The 16,536-nt window shown below is 46.2% G+C and overlaps 1 protein-coding gene across 2 annotated transcripts in view; it reads left to right on the top strand.

The window, feature by feature from the left end:
- Positions 1–10,382, top strand: part of LOC120890979 (KN motif and ankyrin repeat domain-containing protein 4-like) — a 72,239-nt gene extending 61,857 nt beyond the window's left edge. For both annotated transcript variants that reach the window (XM_078026392.1, XM_078026391.1), the window contains 3 exons: positions 662–804; positions 5,443–5,643; positions 8,537–10,382. In XM_078026392.1, the coding sequence (XP_077882518.1) occupies positions 662–804; positions 5,443–5,643; positions 8,537–8,641 (449 nt within the window). In that variant the 3' untranslated portion in view covers positions 8,642–10,382. The remainder of the gene's footprint in view (positions 1–661; positions 805–5,442; positions 5,644–8,536) is intronic.
- The last annotated feature ends 6,154 nt before the right edge of the window (positions 10,383–16,536 follow it).

Raw genomic sequence — 16,536 nt, 5'->3', positions numbered from 1 at the left:
CATAAAATTTAAAATGTGTGTGTGCATGTTTGAGAATTTTTCGCACATTTTTTCATTCTGTTGTGAAAGGTTTATTCTTCTTTTATTCAAAAGTTATGGTGTTTTTATCTCACTGTTTTTCAAGTGAGATGGTCATTTCTGGAAGATTTTCTATGTTTATCCTAAAGGACTTACATGCCCAGCCACCAGCTTGAGTTCCATACAGATATGAGCTAGTGAGAGTGAGACCTGTAGTACACAGCTGTGGGTACATGTGGCTGGTGACGGATGGGCTCAAGACCCAGACAGTCCTGAGCCCTGGTTCTGCTTCACCTGCACATGAATAGTTTATGCATCTTCTTAGCCTTTCAGAGTCCTCATCTGTAAAATGAGAATAATGTTATATGCTCAGGTTTAGGAAGTAAAGTCATGGTCATTGACCCTTTGGCCATCTTTGGCCTCCTGTGGACCGCCCTTCCTGGGTATCCTCAGAAAAGTTGTTAAAGAAAGGTAGCCAGCTTTAAATGTTGCCAGAATTGTAAACCAGTGACTCCTGCTGTGGGTGGCGAGGCTCTATTCCTTGGATTATTAACCAGCAAGCAGCGTCTTGTTGCCCTGGCTAAAGTGGAGGCTGCCTTCTGGCCCCTTGAGGCTATTCCATCCCTGGTTGCTCATCTTGCAGGGGTCTGCAATGTCAACCACCAGAACAAAGCTGGCTATACTGCCGTGATGATCACTCCCTTGGCTTCTGCGGAGACCGATGAAGACATGGCTGTTGTCTGGAAGCTCTTAAGAGAAGGAAATGTGAACATCCAAGCAACTCAGGTAGGTGGCGTGAAGGAGATCTCTCTCCTGTTTAATAGATGTGGGAAACCTTCAAATTTTAGTCTGCCGGTGAGGCAAGAAATTCCATACAGATTCATGGAGAATTTTTCACCCAAGAAGGCTTGGCCTCCAATCCTCATCCATCCAAAGCCTGAATATTTGGTTTTCTTTTTAATTTTTATTTGTTCTTTATAGACAGACATGATAGTAGAGTGTATTTTCACATATTATACATACATGGAGTATAGCTTATTCTAATTAGGATCCCATACTTGAGATTGTACACGATATGAGTCACGTTTGTCATGTATTCATATATAAGTATAGGAAAGTGGTGTCTGATTCATTCTTCTGTCTTTCCTATTCCCATTCCCCTCCCTTCCCTTCATTCTACTTTGTCTAATCCACTGACCTTCCATTCTCCCTTCCACCCTTGTTGTATGTTAGCATCCACATATCAAAGACAACATCTGACCTTTGATTGTCTGAGATTGGCTTAACATGATAGTGCCCAGATTCATCCATTTACTGGCAAAGTCATAAAGTCATCTTTTTATGGCTGAGTAGTATCCCATTGTATATATATTCCACATTTTCTTTATCCATTCATCTGTTGAAGGGTACCTAGGTTAAGGGTATTGTGAACTAAGCTGCTATAAACATTGATATGGCTGTGTCAGTGTAGTGTGCTGATTTTAAATCCTTTGTGTATAAACCATGGAATGGGATATCTGGGTCAAATGGTGGTTCCATTCCAAGTTTTCTTAGGAATGTCCATACTGCTTTCCTCATAGGTTGCACCAATTTGAAGTTCTACCAGCAATATATGAGCGTACATTATCCCCCACATCCTTGCCAATATTTATTGTGACTTGTATTCTTGATAATTGCCATTCTGACTGGACTGAGATGGAATCCCAGTGTACTTTTAATTCGCATTTCTCTAATTGCTAGAGGTAGAACATTTGGTTTCTTTAAAGGTTCCTGAGACCCAGACAGCCAGGGAATGGGTCAGTGACCTTCTAAAGCTGAGCATATTCCACCTGCACTTGGCTTTTTGAACCAAACATTTCTACCATTAGCCTTTTGAGAAATAAAAAAATAAGCCCCATTGGCAGTCTACTTTGATCATGACCCACAGGCATCTAGTCAGTGAGGATGCTCTTTGGAGGCCTAGTCCTTTAAGGAAGTTACCACCTCTGTCATTCCTCCTTTCCAAAGGCTTTTAACAAAGTCATCAGTTTCCAGCCTGGTGGACAGAATTGACAGATAGCCAGGACATACAGGAACTGTTGTTGACCAGTCCCAGGAATGATAAGGACGCTCATTTCCCAGGCTTCAGCTTGGATGAGAGCATCATTAGAGAGTTTTGCTGGTGAGTGAGCACTCTGCCTGGCACACTTCCACAGTCCTTGAAATAACCAGATCTCAAATACCCATCGCTGAGTACAATGCCACACACTTGTAATTCCAGCAACTTGGACAGCGGAGGCAAGAGGATCTCAAGTTCAAGGCCAGCCTCAGCAATTTCATGAGGCTCTAAGGACTTAGCAAGACCCTGTCTCAAAATAAAACATAAAAAAAGGACTGGGGATGTGGCTCAGTGGTTAAGTGACCTTGAGTTCAATTTCTGGTAACAAAAAAAAAAAAAAAGGAAAAAAGACAAGGAAAAGAAAACATCGCTGAGGACCAGGTGCAGTGGTGCACACCTGCAATCCCACCAGCTTGGGAAACTGAGGCATGAGGATTGTGAGTTCAAAGCCAGCCTCAGCAAAAACTGAGGCCTAAGCAACTCAACGAGACTCTGTTTCTAAATAAAACACAAAAAAGTGCTGGGAATGCGGACCAGTTGTTGAGTGCCCCTGAGTTCAATCCCTGGTATCCAAAAAATAAAACATAAAAATAAAGAAAATGCCCCTGTGTTTCTTCCCACTCCACCAACCAGTGTGATGACATTGTTTTGGGCACATAAATCATGTTGTGGTTCCCAGGAACAGTCCTGTGGGTCAAGATGATGAGAGTAATTTCTGCCAGAGCTAAAAGGGCCCTACAACAAAGGTAGTAGCCAGGGAGTCAGGACATTAGGGTCTACTAGGACACATGGGCCCACTAACTCACTGGGTACTTTTGCCTCTGGTAAGAACAACACTTGAAAGTCACCTCGGTGATTTCCTCCCCTCCCTTTTTTTTTTTTTTTAATTTGTAAAATACCAAATAGTCTTCATCTTAATATTATTATTATTATTATTATTATTATTACCACCAGGGATTGAACTGAGGGGCACTCACCCTTGAACCACATCCCCAGCCCTTTTTTGTATTTTATTTAGAGACAGGGTATCACCCAGTTGCTTAGGGCTTAGCTAAATTGCTGAAACTGGCTTTGAACTCACATCCTTCTGTCTCAGCCTCCTGAGCTGCTGGGATTACAGGCATATGCCAGGCATCCAGCCTCCAGCTTCATTACAATGCTCTCTGAGCCCATGACCTGCAATGTCAGGAACCCGATGCTCTTCTCAAGCAGCCTGTCTGTTACCCCAAACAACTCTGATAAATGTGTAAAGTGACCCAAAATCAGTGTTCTGAACTTCCCATAGAGTGATTAGGTAGAAGTTGTTTGAGATTCACACCAAGAGAGATCTTGTGAACAGCAAAGGTATTCAAGGCAATCAGAGCCTTGGGGCCTGGAATCCTCTTCTTGAGAACACAGGGCAGGGGACTGGTCTTACCTAGCAGGACTTTGAATTGGACAAGGTTCTGCATAGAACATTGGGGAGCCCTTCAAAGGTCACTTGCCATGTTGACCACACAGGAATGAATAGGTACATTTCACTCTCCTGTCTCCCTTTTTATAATATTTATTTTTCAGTTGTACTTGGATACAATACCTTTGTTTTATTTATTTATTTTTATGTAGTGCTAAGGATCAAATCCAGGGACTCACATATGCTAGGCCAGCACTCTACCACTGAGTCATAACCCTAGCCCCTTCCCTATCCATTTGGAGTGAACATAGATGATGGCATAACTGTCAAGAACTGGCAATTGCCATACACCATCTCCAACCAGCATGAAGACCCTGACAGGTAACATATGCCCAGCGCTCACTACAAGTCCACTAGACCAAGAATGCTGGTCACTCCTGTCTTCCCTGACCAGGGAGAGATGTGGAGGATATCTTGCACACATTCATGTGGGTCCTAACTGGCAGTGCCTGGATTTTTCTGATTCCAAACCCCCTTTCTTTTTTCAAAGCCCCAGGGTGCTGAACAGTGCAGCAGAATGCACAGGGACTGTAGATTGAGGTTGTAATCAGCCAGCACAGCAGCAAACACGTCCTCAGCTCTTTTTAGACATGGTGTTCAGAGTCATAAGGTATATGAAAGGAAAGAAAACACAGACTTTTCCTGATTCTTGCCATTTTACAAAGCCCATTATCCCATCAGAGAGAAATCGCTGACCTGTCTGGAACTCAGGAGAACCACAGGGGCAAAATATAATAAATCTGTATAAGAGGACTATAGAAAAATATCAACATGTAAATAGTGTATACAAGGGAGATGGGAATGGGAAAGAGTAGAATGAATCAGACATAAGTTTCCTATGTTCACATATGAATACACAACCAATGTAACTCCACGTCATGTACAACCACAAGAATGGGAAGTTATACTCCATATATATATATATATATATATATATATATATATATATATAATATGTCAAAATATGCTCTACTGTCATGAGAAACTAAAAAGAACCAATAAAAAAATTTAAATAGTATATACAAGAAAATCTATGGGAAGTAAGAAATTGTCAGTTTTTAATCAGAAAAATTACCACCACGCATTACTATATTTACATCCTTTATCTTATGTGATTCCCACAAAAGTCCTGTGAGATACACATAGAAAGGCCATTCATTTGTAAACAAAGTTAGAATTCAGGGAAGGCATCGAGTCAGCCAGTGTCCCACGTTGGTGGTTGGCAGAGCTGGAGATGGGACTCGATTTCGGATTCTCTTGCTTTGTCCGCTGGTGATCACAGGGATGTCAATGACTATGTATTAGAAAAGCCACAGGGACCTGAGTGCTTATTGAAACAAAGGCTTCTGGGCATCTTTAATGTTAAAAGACCAGAGGCGTGGAGCAGACCAAGGCTTCCTGGGGAAGGTTGGGCCAGGGAGGTGATAGGAAGGCAGGCCACTGAAGCACTCAACCTTCATGTCCCCCATGGCTCCACATGTATCAGTGCTGGGTGCTAGGTCCTGTGGAGACAGAGACAAAGATGACAGTCCCTGCCAATATATCAGCATATGAAACAACAATTGAATAAGTGAACCCCAACTTTTGGAGTCCAATCATCAGAAATTACAGGAGGTGTAGCCTTGAGAATAGGAGAGATTGACAAGCTGCAATGCCCAGTGTGATGAATCCCACCTGGGTAGTGGTGTTGGGGGTGGGGTTGGAAAGCCTTTAGAGCAGATGGAGTACCTGACTAGCACCCTGGGGAAGGAGAATTCTGCCAGACAGAGAAGGAAAGCCACGTTGGAAGGAATGGTCACTTTCTTGAGGAGTTCCTGCCGAGCACCCTGGCACCGGCCGCAGCCTCACCATATCCCCGTTGCCCCGTGTGCAGGGAGGCCAGACTGCCCTGATGCTGGGGGTCACCCACGACCGGGAGGACATGGTCCAAGCGCTACTGAGCTGCCAGGCAGACGTCAATCTGCAGGACCACGATGGATTGTCAGCTCTCATGATGGCCTGTCACCATGGCAATGCCGACCTGGTGCGCCTGCTCCTGGCCCACCCGGCTTGTGACAGCACCTTGACTGATAAGGTGAGACTTATGGGCAGTTAACAAGTAGGTTAGTGTTTAACTTTTGGTCCTGAAAAGTGCCTCGAAGGCCAGCAGAATCCAGGGAACCATATGGTGGTAGCAAAAAAAAAAAAAAAAATCAACCTTACAAAGCTGTTGTAGATTTAATGAGGCAATACAGTGCTTGGAGCCTGACGGCTGGGAAACCCACGGCTCTGGACAACTGGATGAAGAAGCAAACTTTACAGAGTCATCTCTAGTGTGAAACTGGAAATACTTCTCTGATATTGATCCACTCTGCAAACTGGCCCATTCCACCGAGCCAGCCTGTGAAGTAGACCTGCTAGGCCCAGGCTTCTTAAATAAATGTCTCGGTAAGGTGAGGACATTGATGATGATGATGATGATGATGATGATGATGATGATGATGATGATGATGAGATGATGATGATGATGATAACTAACCTGTGCTAAAATCATTTAAAACCATGATGACCTTCTGAGGTTGATATAGCTGCCACCATTTTGCTAGAGGAAATTGAGGTCCTAAATAATAAGATTCATGGGGTAAAGCACCCAAGATCACACAGCTGGTGGAACCCACCTCCCTTGAACTCCTGAGCCCAACATCCAGCTCTCCCATCATCCTCATTGTTGTCCCACCGAAGCAGCATATCTCTAGGTCTCAGGTGAATCTTTGCATCTTTCAGAGAGTCTACCACATATCAGCAAATGAATCATCAGTTGAATAAGTGAACCCCAAACTTTAGAGACCACTCATCAGAAGCTACAGGAGGCACAGTTTCTGAAGTGCTCATGGGAACTAAACCTTTCACACGCATCACTGCTCATCCTCTTCATGATCCAGCGAGGCAGGCACAGTTTTCCTCACATTTGCTGATAGGGAAACAGGCCTAGAAATGTTCCCTCACATGCTCAAGCTACAGGGAGCCCATCCTTAGAGCAGAGATCCCAGCTCCGGCCTGACTCCGGCATCCATTACCCTGGCATTCCAATCCCAGGGCTCAAGCAGACATCTTAAGCTTTCTTAACATCCTCAATTCTAGGGGAACAAAAGCCTGGAGAGGGGAGCCCTGCCCAGGGATAGCACCTTTCCCTGGTCATATCTGAACTACCCAAGATTGACCCTTCAGCTTTCAAGCCGAGTCCCCTGCATCACACCAGACATCAGGCTCCCTGTCCAGTGTCCCCATGTCCTGCAAACCCCAGCTGTGCCCCAAAGTCATTTCTGAAATAATTAGAAAACACAGACCCTCTTGAAATTCACACAGGAACAGGGTGGGCTGCTGAAGATACAAGCCCCTTTCCAAATATCATGAGGTCAGAAGGTCTGGGTTCCCCAGCTCCCTACCAGGGTGCCCTGCGGATGAAGGAGGCAGCCTTAACCTAAAACAGGGCTGTACATCAAAGGCCCAGAGCACTCTCAGAAGTGACCACCACTACTGCCCAGAAGAGGGCTGAGAGGGGAGGGCTGTGGGACCGGCAGGGTGTGAGTTTGGGGAGTTCCTGGTTAGCCCAGATAATCAAGGAGGGAATGTGAGAGTTCTCCTGGGCCCTTAACCTCTGTCACAGGTAAGAGAGCTAAGTGGCCACTTTCTAGAGGTAGAAGAGCCATGGGGTGGGGATGGGGGTGGGTATCTTTTGCTCTTTGGACACCTCAAGAGTGATTGTTAAAAGCACTGACTTTAAAACTCAAAGCCCAGGAGTTTGAATCTGGGTCCAGTGACTCTGCCTTGGGAAGGTCACCTACCCCTTCTGAGCCTCTGTGATGCTCATCAGTAAAATGGGTTTAGCAGTATACTATGCCTAAGGCTGTAATGACCACAACACCATACTGGACTTCTGTGACGTATATTGTTGATGGTCATTGTGATGATTATGACTAATTGAACAGTGACACGAAAACCAAACAGCTGGCACATCAGCATTGACAGGCAGTATCCAGAGGGAATAGGGAGGGTGAAGGTTTGGAGTGGGGCAGGGGGTGTCACTCAGTGGAGGGAGACAGGCCTCTGAAGGAGAAGCCAGCTGGCTGCCATACTTTGTTTAGTCCAGTGGTTCTCAGGTGGGGGTCATCTTGCCCCTCGGGTGATATTTGACAATGTCTGAAGCCATCTGTATGGATCACCAGGGGCGCAGGAGTGTTCCTGGCATCTGGTGGGCAGAGGCCCGGGGTGCTCTAAACATTGACGGTGCCCAGGGACAGCAGTGAAGTCAGAGTTATCTGGCCCCAAATGTCAATAGAGCCGCTGGTGAGAACCTGGGTTGGGCGCGTACTGAAATCCAAGTGAGTTTAGACAGCCAACCCCCCCCAAGTGCTGGGTGGGGAGGTGCCAGGGCAGCTCTGAGGGCCAGGTCTGCTGCAGGGCAGGGCAGGGCAAGGCTCTAACCTGGAAGGAGGGACATTAATGTTAGGTAGAACAGGGAGGCAGGTATCTGCTTTAGCAGAGGTGGGTCAGGGTAGGAAAGCCAGGCAGTGTGAGCAGCATGAAGATGGGTTCTAGACCCCACCAGGGGCCAGTCACATGGCTCAGGCTTCCCTCAGGATTCACACCAGAATTCACACCCAGAGTGACTTGGGTGAGAACAGTGTCTCCTTCCAGCGGAAGGTGCCTGGTGGGGACTGAGGCTTGTGCCTGCTGCTCTGCATTTACAGGAGAGGGCAGCCCTTCTGCTCCTGGAGTCTTTCCTGTGGGGGCTCCGAGGCCCAGCATCTCTCATCAACAGTGAACATTTGCTCTCAACACAGAACTCCCGGCAGAGGCACAGAGCACGTTCCCTGGGCTACTTGACATAGACCCCTCCGCCCCAGGCGTGCCCCCTATCCCCCTCTCTCGCTGGATCTGGAGGCAGATCGGGTACAATTTGTTTCTCCTTTCTTCCTCCTCTGTAGGCTGGCCACACCGCTCTGTCCATCGTTCTGCAATCACCGTCCCATGTGGAAATTGCAGGCCTTCTGCGGGCCCACGCAGAGCGGGGCAGGTCCCTGGGGCTGTAGAGGCTGCAGAGGAACCAGCAGCCAGGAAGAAAAGGCTCCTTCTCTGCACTCCTCCTTCGCCCTTGGAGAGGACAGGGTTACAGCCTGAGGGTCGCCCCTCAGGAGAAGAAACTATGTCATATGTACATACATTCCTGTTGTGAAATTCTGGTCATTAGGATGCTTTGTAGTTTACGCCTAAGGCCAAGCCCCAGAACTTCAAGGGTTTCATTGCAGAGTGCAAGGTGCAGAGTGCAGGGTACATTAGCTTCCGCCCAAATCCCAAACATCTTCAGCTTTGAATTCCTTGTGACTCTGCCTTGGCAACACCGTGTGGCAGGCAGGCAGGAGCACATTCACACGTTAGAAAAGCAATACTTTTTACAAGGAATTTTAAAATGCACTGTCATTTTGTTTTTAATCAAATATATACATATATGTCCCATTGAATATGCATGTCTAGAGAGGATGGCAAGGGTTTGAATCATTCCCAAGAGGACCTTCGGGAAATCACCATGAAGTCAGGTGAAAACGATCAAGTCCCATTTGGGGCTTGACAGAGAAATCTTGAATTCAGACAAGGTAGGAAGAAGCATATTGGCATCATTGCCAACTATAATGCTCTTGACCATTTCTGAGTCATCAAGTGGCTCCAATCTGCCCCTAGAAATGGAATTAATCAGGAAGTCCAAGTCAATGATGTGCATCACAGAGTGGCAGGGTCCAGTTCTATCAGCTATTCCCAGCCCATGGAGGCAACGAATCCGAGTGAGATCCTGGAGATGGATTATTGTCATTCAGAAGCCACCACATTCATCCTTAGCCTCACAGTAATCCCCAGTGCTGTTCCTGTGAGCAAGCACCTGCTCTGAGGTGTCGGGGATCCTAGCTGAAGAGCCCTTGAGCCATAGCTGCAGCAGGAGTGGGTGAACAGGGCAGGGCTCTTCCCGCACTGACCTCTCTCCACTGGACAATTCCTCCTTGAGAATTCCCTGTTCTCTAGCCCCACACATGCATGGCTCATATTCAGTAGCTCACATAGATTATCTATGAATTGTTCTTTCTGAACATCTCTTATGCCAAAAAAAAAAAAACCCACAAAACTCCCCTTTATATAAAAAGAAAAGAGACATCCAGGTTGGTGAGCCTCCTGCTGAAAACGCAAAAGCATGAGGTTTCCTTGTGGCTGGAATGCTAACTTGCATGGCACTCATTGGGTGAGTCACAAAGCTTCCTGGGACCCTGGATTCATCATCACTAAAAGCAGAAATCATCCTACAACCTATCTCCTGGAGGTGGTGCACAACAAATTGCTGATGGAAGTTTTGGAATCCAGTTTGTAACCCATAAAGGCTGTCCTCAGAAATGGTGTGGAAAACTTCTTTTTGCTATTGTGATTCAAGAGATGCCAAGTCTCAGAGCAAGAGCATTCATGCGTGTTGATGCTGCTCAGAGGTGAAGAGGTTGGGGCAAATAATGAGGGGGAAAATTGCTTTAAATGGATTTATTTTGACCACAAAACACGTTGTTAGAGCAAAAAACTACAATTATACGTTCTCTGTCCTCGTGCTTTGCAAATTTTAATGTGCATGTAAATCCTCTGGGACCTTGTTAGAAAGAAATAAGTCTGGGGTGGGGATTGAGAGTCTGTATTTCTGACCAGTTTCCAGAGGATGCTGAGGCTACTGGGCTACATCCAGAGTTCAGGTAGCAGGGCTCTGGCCTGTCCTTACTGTTTGTATATTAAAAGTGCTGCCTCTCAGTCTTCTGTCTCAAAATTTCTGGGCATTTCTCTGCTATTCATTCTTGGAAACTCGCAGTGCAGGTCTATATTTTTTATGTCTATAACAATATACCTGAGACAGCCTACTTACGAAGAAAAAGAGGTTTATTTTGCTTACAGTTTTGAAGGCTGTAAGTCTAATCCTCATGGCCCAGGCTTTGGCAAGGGACCTATGACAGATGATAGGAGCTCATGGAAGAGGAAGAATCACATCTTGAAACAGGAAGCTAGAGAGCTGGATGGTCTGAGCTCCAGCTTTTCTGACAGCCCCTCATAAAAGAACTAACCAGGGTCCCCCTAGAAATACCTCAATTCCTTTCTATGGCACATCCCCAATTGATCTAAAGACCACCCACTAGACCCCTCTTCTTCAACATTCCACACCTCCTCCTGGTTCACAGGGGAGTAAGGACTGCACAGTGCTGTGGGAACTGACTGCCAGAGGGAGTCAGGAAAGCTCCCAGAGGAGGTGGCTTTGGACAAAGCCATAAGCGTGGGTGGGAGCTAGCTAGAGCACTGGGGACAGAGCTGCAGACACTGGACTGGGCACATGAAAAGGCGTGGCCTGGTGAGCAATGAGAGAACTTCAGGATGAGTCTAGTTGTGTGGGAGAAGTGCACAGAGATGAGATTTGGGGGTGAAGTGGGGAGATGCGTCACGTGTTAATCTTAAGAATTAGGACTTGAGCCTGGAACTCTAGAAGTCTGCTTCACAGACCACTTGGAGAATGGAAGCTCTCAGAAAAATGCACATCTGTGCAAAATTTGCTAACTTCAAAGATTCAGAAATCCCATGCACCCCCCTGCCAGTCACAGTGGTTCATAGCTATATCCCAGAAACTCGGGAGGTTGAGGCAGGAGGTTAGCAATTTGAGATCCATCTCAGCAAGTTAGTGAGATCCTGTCTCAAAACAAAAATTGGAAAAGGCCAGGCATGGTGGTGTGTGCCTGTAATGCCAGTGACTCAAGTTCAAAGCCAGCCTCAGCAACTTAGCAAGGCCCTAGGCAACTTAGTGAGATCCTGTCTCAAAAAATAAAAAGGGCTGGGAACAGGGCTCAGTGGTGAAACCTCTCTGGGTATAATTCCTGGTATAAAAAATAAAACAAAATAAAAAAGGTTGCAGGTATAGCGTGGTGGTAGAGTAGCCTTGAGCTCAAGTTCAGTACAGGAAAAGAAAAAAAAAAACCAAAAAAGCAAATTGCGATGGGCAGTGGAAGCCAATGAAAAATTTCTGAATAGTGGGACCATTTGATCAGATTTACTTCTTCTGATGATCACAGGGGGAGAGTGGAAGCAAAGGGATCAGTTGGAAGATTCCTATGAGACACTGGGTATACAGCAGTTTGGGTGGGGATGAAGACAGAGCCCAGCAGGAAAGGAATCAGGAACTGGGGCATGCCAACATGGGGTGACATACTGAATGGTGGAGAGGTATCAGAAATGGGTGACAGGAGAATGGTGGTACCATTGTCTGTCATATCTAGGTTCTGTTCCTCCTTAGTTACACAACTCCCAAATTTTAGCTGGGCACCTAACCACCCAGGGGACAGACCACCCAGCCCCCCTTGAGTGTGGTGTGGCCAAGCAACTAAGTTCTGGCTAATGAGGTATTAGCAAGGCAAAGGGTGCAAACTCTGGCTCCTGCATTGAAAGTGAAGGGGATGCATTTTCCCACTCTCACTGGCTGGAATGTGGTAACCAGAGAGTTTGATCCTTGAAGATGAGGCCCACACCTGAGGGACGATGGAACCGCGAGTCAGAAGCAGCCTCGTCCCCATCCAATCTGCTCTGGACTACTCATTCCCTATTTGATATTTGAGCAAGGAATAATATTCTAACTTGTTTAAGACACAGTTGCATTTGGAACTCTGTTGAGTTGGACAAATGTCCTCAGCACCCTGTGGCAATCTCAAGGGTCTAATGTTATACCATAAGTGGACTTCATCATTGAAAAGCTTAGGAAAGCCTTTTGGAAGGAGCATCATGGCAAAGCTAGGTATGGTGGATGTCTCCTCCTGGTACCATGCTCTGTTCATGCCCACAGTGGAAGCACTCAGCCCAAAGACCTACAGAAAGGAGTCACCTGGCAGATGCCTGAATACAAACTGGGTCCCCTAAAGTAGCCAGTAAACCAGTGAGTTTGAAATGACGTGGTGTGGAAATTGATGCAAAGCCATTGAATTATCTGAGCATTTCGAATACAAAAACATGTAGAGTTTCAGGCAATAGCGGTGGATTATTGTCAGAGACTGCAACCACAGAGTGCAAGAGACATGAGGACAGAAGCTGAATTTGCATGAGTAGAGGTCAAGACAAATTGAAGGTAGGAGCAAGAAGGAACTAGGAGTGGGGATCAGATCAAGAGCAAAGAATAAGCTTATGGAGTAGCTGCCTCCTGGACTTCCTACCAAGTTCCCCTGGCCTGGAAACCTCCCTTCCTAGACCCATCACTCATCCATGGAGTGCACCAATAAACTGCCATGTTCCTGCAAGAGAACTAACTTGGATCTGGCCCCCAAAAGGCAGGTGCCACACACTACCTGTGCCAATCAGGAACTAGAAGCTGGGATTTAGAAGAGGGCTTCAGCCCCCTTCTGGTGTCCAGGTTGTAACATGTGGATCTCAGAAGCTACTGGTGCCAAGGTCAGCCATGTGGGCTGAGGTCACAAGGAACTCTTCAGATGGAAAGACTGGGCAGATGGTCAGAGCAGAGCAGTGGTGAGAAACTACTTCCTGATGTGCCCAGGGCAAACCTTGCTCCATGAAGGCTCCAATGCATACCGCCCTTGCCTTCAGTAACTGCCCTAGGTGAGCGTCTTTCCCATACTCCCCCTGGGTATGCAGCCTGCAGACGCCAACCAAAGCCTGGTGTCTACTCAGACTTCTCAGGGGTTGGATCCTAGTGGGCCACTTGGCCATTCAGGCTCTTGATCTAAAAGAGTTCCTCCTCTGTTCTTGCAAGCATTTAATTAGCTAGAGCACTCAGCACAGTACTTGGCTCAGGGCAGAGCTCCACAGAGAGCTATCCCTTCCCCTAGACCTGCTTAGCAGCTTGACTTCCCCGGGCCCACCAGCCCTCCACATCTGAGGGCTTCACATCTGTGGATTCAACCAACTGTGAACTGAAAGATGTATTTCATATGTACTAAACACATACAGGCTATTTTTCTTTTCATGAGTCCTTCTACAATACAGTAAAACTACTACTTACATAGCACTTACATTGTATTAGATATAAGTAATATAGACTCATTCACACCTGGATGAAAGGCCATGAATCTACCACACCACCCCTGTTCAGCCTAACTTCCATGTGGACACTTCCCTCTGACTAGCCCACAGGAAGGTCAAATGCAGCATGTCCCAAACCAACATCAACAGCTCAACAAAGGAGACCCCACTTAGAGGCCATCTGAGGATTGAGGCAGTATTGGAACGAAGCAGCCACCGTGCAGGGGAAACCCGGAGCCAGAAGCTGCTGGAAACAAATAACTAGAATTATGAAAGTAAATTTTGTGGCTTTAAGCCACACAATGTGTGGTAATTTGACATGGATGTCCAAGAAAACTCATAAAAGGGTATTTATGAAAAGGCTGGTCAGCCACAAATTTGAGGGGAAGCATTTTCCTTTTTTTGCCTATGTGGTAGATCACAAGTTCAAGGCCAAACTTGGCAATTTAATGAGACCATATCTCAAAATAAAAATAGCTGGGAATTGAGCTCACTGTTAAAGCATCCCTGGGTTCAATCTTCAGACCACCCCCACACATACACTCATATACACAAATTAAAATTTCATGTTTAGGCTTGATTCCCATCCCAAACACATGAGGTGTATGTTATTATCCAAAATCTGGAAAAAATCCCAAATATTTTTAATTCTAAGCATTTCAGATAAGCATCAGAATAGCCAAGCATGTCAACCTGGACACCTTTCAGTCACTTATCAAGACAGTAAAAATAATCCTGAAAACCAGAAACTGATCCTTCACACCACACAACATGGTGATGCCCTTTGAATTCATGTTCCATCATGGGCTAGGAGAGTTGTTCAAGATCTGGACAGACTTTTATCTACTAGAATCCAGCATGGTTTGTATGAGTGTTTGTTGGAGGACAAGTCACATTGGATGACACGTGACCTTTTCCACATGCCTCCTGGTCTATATGCAGTCTGGAAGCAAGAGGACTCTCCTGTAACTTCCAAAGTGATTACCCAGTTGTAGACAGACCAAGTGAGCCAGGCACCCTGGAGCATGCCTGGAATCCTAGAAGCTGAGACAGGAGGATCAAAAGTTCAAACTCAGCCTCAGCAACTTAGCGAGGCCTTAAGCAACTCAGTGAGACCCTGTCTCTCAATAAAATATAAAAAAGGGTTGGAAATATGGCTCAGTGAACAAGTGCCTGTGAGTTCAATCCCTGATACCAGAGAGAGAGAGAGAGAGAGAGACAAAGAAGAGAGCAGGCTTAGCAGAGGTAAATGCTGATGTGCCTGGAAATGTCAAGCCAGGCTGGCAAGCACACAGCCTGGACCTGGAAGCAGACACGTATGGCCCCAGGAGCAGACTTGATCTCCTTTCTAATCAGGAATAACCTACCTCTTAGGGTGGAACACTGAGCCTGATTTACCTAGAAAGTACTTGGAGTGGAAGGTGAGGTGACTAACATTTATTGAGAGCCCACAGGCATTTGTTAGACATCATTTGCATAGAAAACTTCAACATATTCACAATCCACAATCAAATATTCCCAATATTTAGAGAGACATCTATTTATAAGAAACTTGAAGCAAGTCTTCAATATGAAGGAAATACTACTTAGTTTAGGTTTCTTCATCTAGTGGACTTTTCTTTGACATAATTTTTTTAAAAAGCACCAGAGGCTGGGGCTATAGCTCAGTTGGTATAGTGCTTGCTTACCATGTACAAGGCCCTGGGTTCAAGCCCCAGAACCACCACCAAAAAAAAAAAAAAAAAGCACCAGTGAATATCTTCAACAAGAATGTGCTACCCAGCCAGTCAAGGAAAAGTCTGACCTCCCAACAACAGTAAGAACCCCTTCTTTCTAGAACCTACTTCCCATCAGTGCTTCCATTTTGCTCATTAACAGGTTTGGTGCCAGAATGAGGGAGCCCTCTACTGGAAACAGTCTCTCCCATTCTCTCTTCCTCTGTTTTGTCACTCCTCCACCATGTGCAGTGCTAATGCAGTGACTTCCTGAGCTTAGAGCTGCTCTGTCCTGGGCTTCTGCCATGCTGCTCTCCCTGGCTCTCCTCCCTCAGGGGTCCATCTCAGATCCTCTCTCCTCCTACCCATTGAAAAGTTTTCATTCTCTTTTCTTCTCTTCCCTCCTTTCCCTTAGGGAGCCAGAGCCTCTCCAAATACTTTCATCCCAAGGACATCTATACCTAGGACTCTTCCAAAGTGCTCCTGAGTTCCAGCACACCCTGACTTTGAGAACTGACCTGGCAGGAGTGCCCACCGCCCAGCTGTCCACTGCACCTGGCGAACCCCTCTCAGCTCATGGCATCCTGCCCTCAATAGACCCATCAAAAGCTCCCCGCTGCCTACAGAAGTTCTCTGAACTAAAGCCTTGGTTTCACACTCCAGTGTGGTCTGGCCCAGCTTCCCCACTTCCAAACACCCACCAGTCCCAAGTGGGTCACTCCCTCCTGCTAGACTGTGAGGCTCCTTTTCCCCTCCTCTAAGAATTTCCTGTATGGTGCCTTCTGCCTCCTTGATGTCTCCAAGCCTAGTATCTGCATGTTCCCATCTTGCTCAGGATTCTCTAGTCTTTTGAACACAGGTTCCAAAATACCTTGAAAAGTAGTCAGCTTTCAAAAGGTCATCTCCAGTGGGCATGCTGTCCCAGAAGGTCAACAGATGATGCAGTTGAGCCCATCGCTGCTACCCCAAAGAAAGTCACTAACTGCCACTAGAAAATAACAGAAGTGAAAAACAACAACAACAAAACAACAATCCCCACCCAAACCCACACCTCACACACACAAAAAGAAAATTCACCTATATGAAGAAGTTAAAAACAAACAAACAAACAAAACGGCCGGAGGAGGTCGGAGGAGGTAGTGCACATCTGATATCCTATCGGATCAGGAGCCTGAGGACCAAGGATC

The sequence above is a fragment of the Ictidomys tridecemlineatus genome, chromosome 11, assembly GCF_052094955.1.
Source record: "Ictidomys tridecemlineatus isolate mIctTri1 chromosome 11, mIctTri1.hap1, whole genome shotgun sequence".
NCBI lineage: Eukaryota > Metazoa > Chordata > Mammalia > Rodentia > Sciuridae > Ictidomys > Ictidomys tridecemlineatus.
This window is presented reverse-complemented; position numbering and strand designations above follow the sequence as displayed.